The sequence below is a fragment of the Nothoprocta perdicaria genome, unplaced genomic scaffold (assembly GCF_003342845.1).
Source record: "Nothoprocta perdicaria isolate Ctin4 unplaced genomic scaffold, notPer1 scaffold_451, whole genome shotgun sequence".
Taxonomy (NCBI): domain Eukaryota; kingdom Metazoa; phylum Chordata; class Aves; order Tinamiformes; family Tinamidae; genus Nothoprocta; species Nothoprocta perdicaria.
In genome coordinates this window covers 159612-160470 of record NW_020455701.1, presented here as the reverse complement: position 1 = coordinate 160470, position 859 = coordinate 159612, and the positions used below count along the sequence as shown (strand labels likewise).

General features: G+C 70.9%; 1 protein-coding gene across 1 annotated transcript in view; it reads left to right on the top strand.

Annotated features, from left to right (window-relative positions):
* Positions 1–859, top strand: part of LMNA (lamin A/C) — a 12659-nt gene that overhangs the window by 7988 nt on the left and 3812 nt on the right. Inside the window, 3 exon segments of the mRNA XM_026046664.1 lie at positions 146–366; positions 457–673; positions 782–859. The exon segment at positions 782–859 is cut by the window's right edge and continues 4 nt beyond it. Of these exon segments, the coding sequence (XP_025902449.1) occupies positions 146–366; positions 457–673; positions 782–859 (516 nt within the window).

The following is an 859-nucleotide window of genomic DNA, read 5'->3' as shown; positions in this document are numbered from 1 at the left end:
GGGATGCTCCCTCTCCAGGGATGCTCCCTTGCCAGCATGCTCCCTTGCTGGGATGCTCCCTTGCTGGGATGCTCCCTCCCCTGGGATTCTCCCTCCCCGGGGCTTCTCCCGCACGGAGCGGCCTCCCTCACCCCTTCCCGCGCAGCTGGCCGCCAAGGAGGCCAAGCTGCACGACCTGGAGGACGCGCTGGCGCGGGAGCGCGAGAGCAGCCGGCGGCTGCTGGCCGACAAGGAGCGCGACATGGCCGAGATGCGGGCGCGCATGCAGCAGCAGCTGGACGAGTACCAGGAGCTGCTGGACATCAAGCTGGCGCTCGACATGGAGATCAACGCGTACCGCAAGCTGCTCGAGGGCGAGGAGGAGAGGTGCGTGCGGGCGCCGGCGCTGCTCGCGCGCGCGCCGGGCTCCACGCGCCCGGCCTCACCGGCTCCCTGCCGCCTTCTCCCCCTTGCCAGGCTGCGGCTCTCGCCCAGCCCCTCTTCCCAAAAGGGAGCGTCCCGCGGCCACGGCGGCATCCACTTCTCCACGCCGGGCTCCTCCAAGAAGCGGAAGCTGGAGGACAGCGAGAGCCGCACGAGCTTCTCGCACCACGCGCGGACGAGCGGCCGCGTCGGCGTCGAGGAGGTGGACCTGGAGGGCCGCTTCGTGCGCCTCAGGAACAAGTCCAACGAGGTGCGTTTGTCCCTGGGAGGGAAGCACCCCCGGAGCCGCCGGCCTCACCCCACRGGGAGCTGCAGCGGGGAGCGGGGAGGTCTCACGGTCGCCGCTTGCTCTCCCCAGGACCAGGCCATGGGCAACTGGCAGATCAAGCGGCAGAACGGGGACGACCCCCTCCTCACCTACCGCTTCCCACCCAAG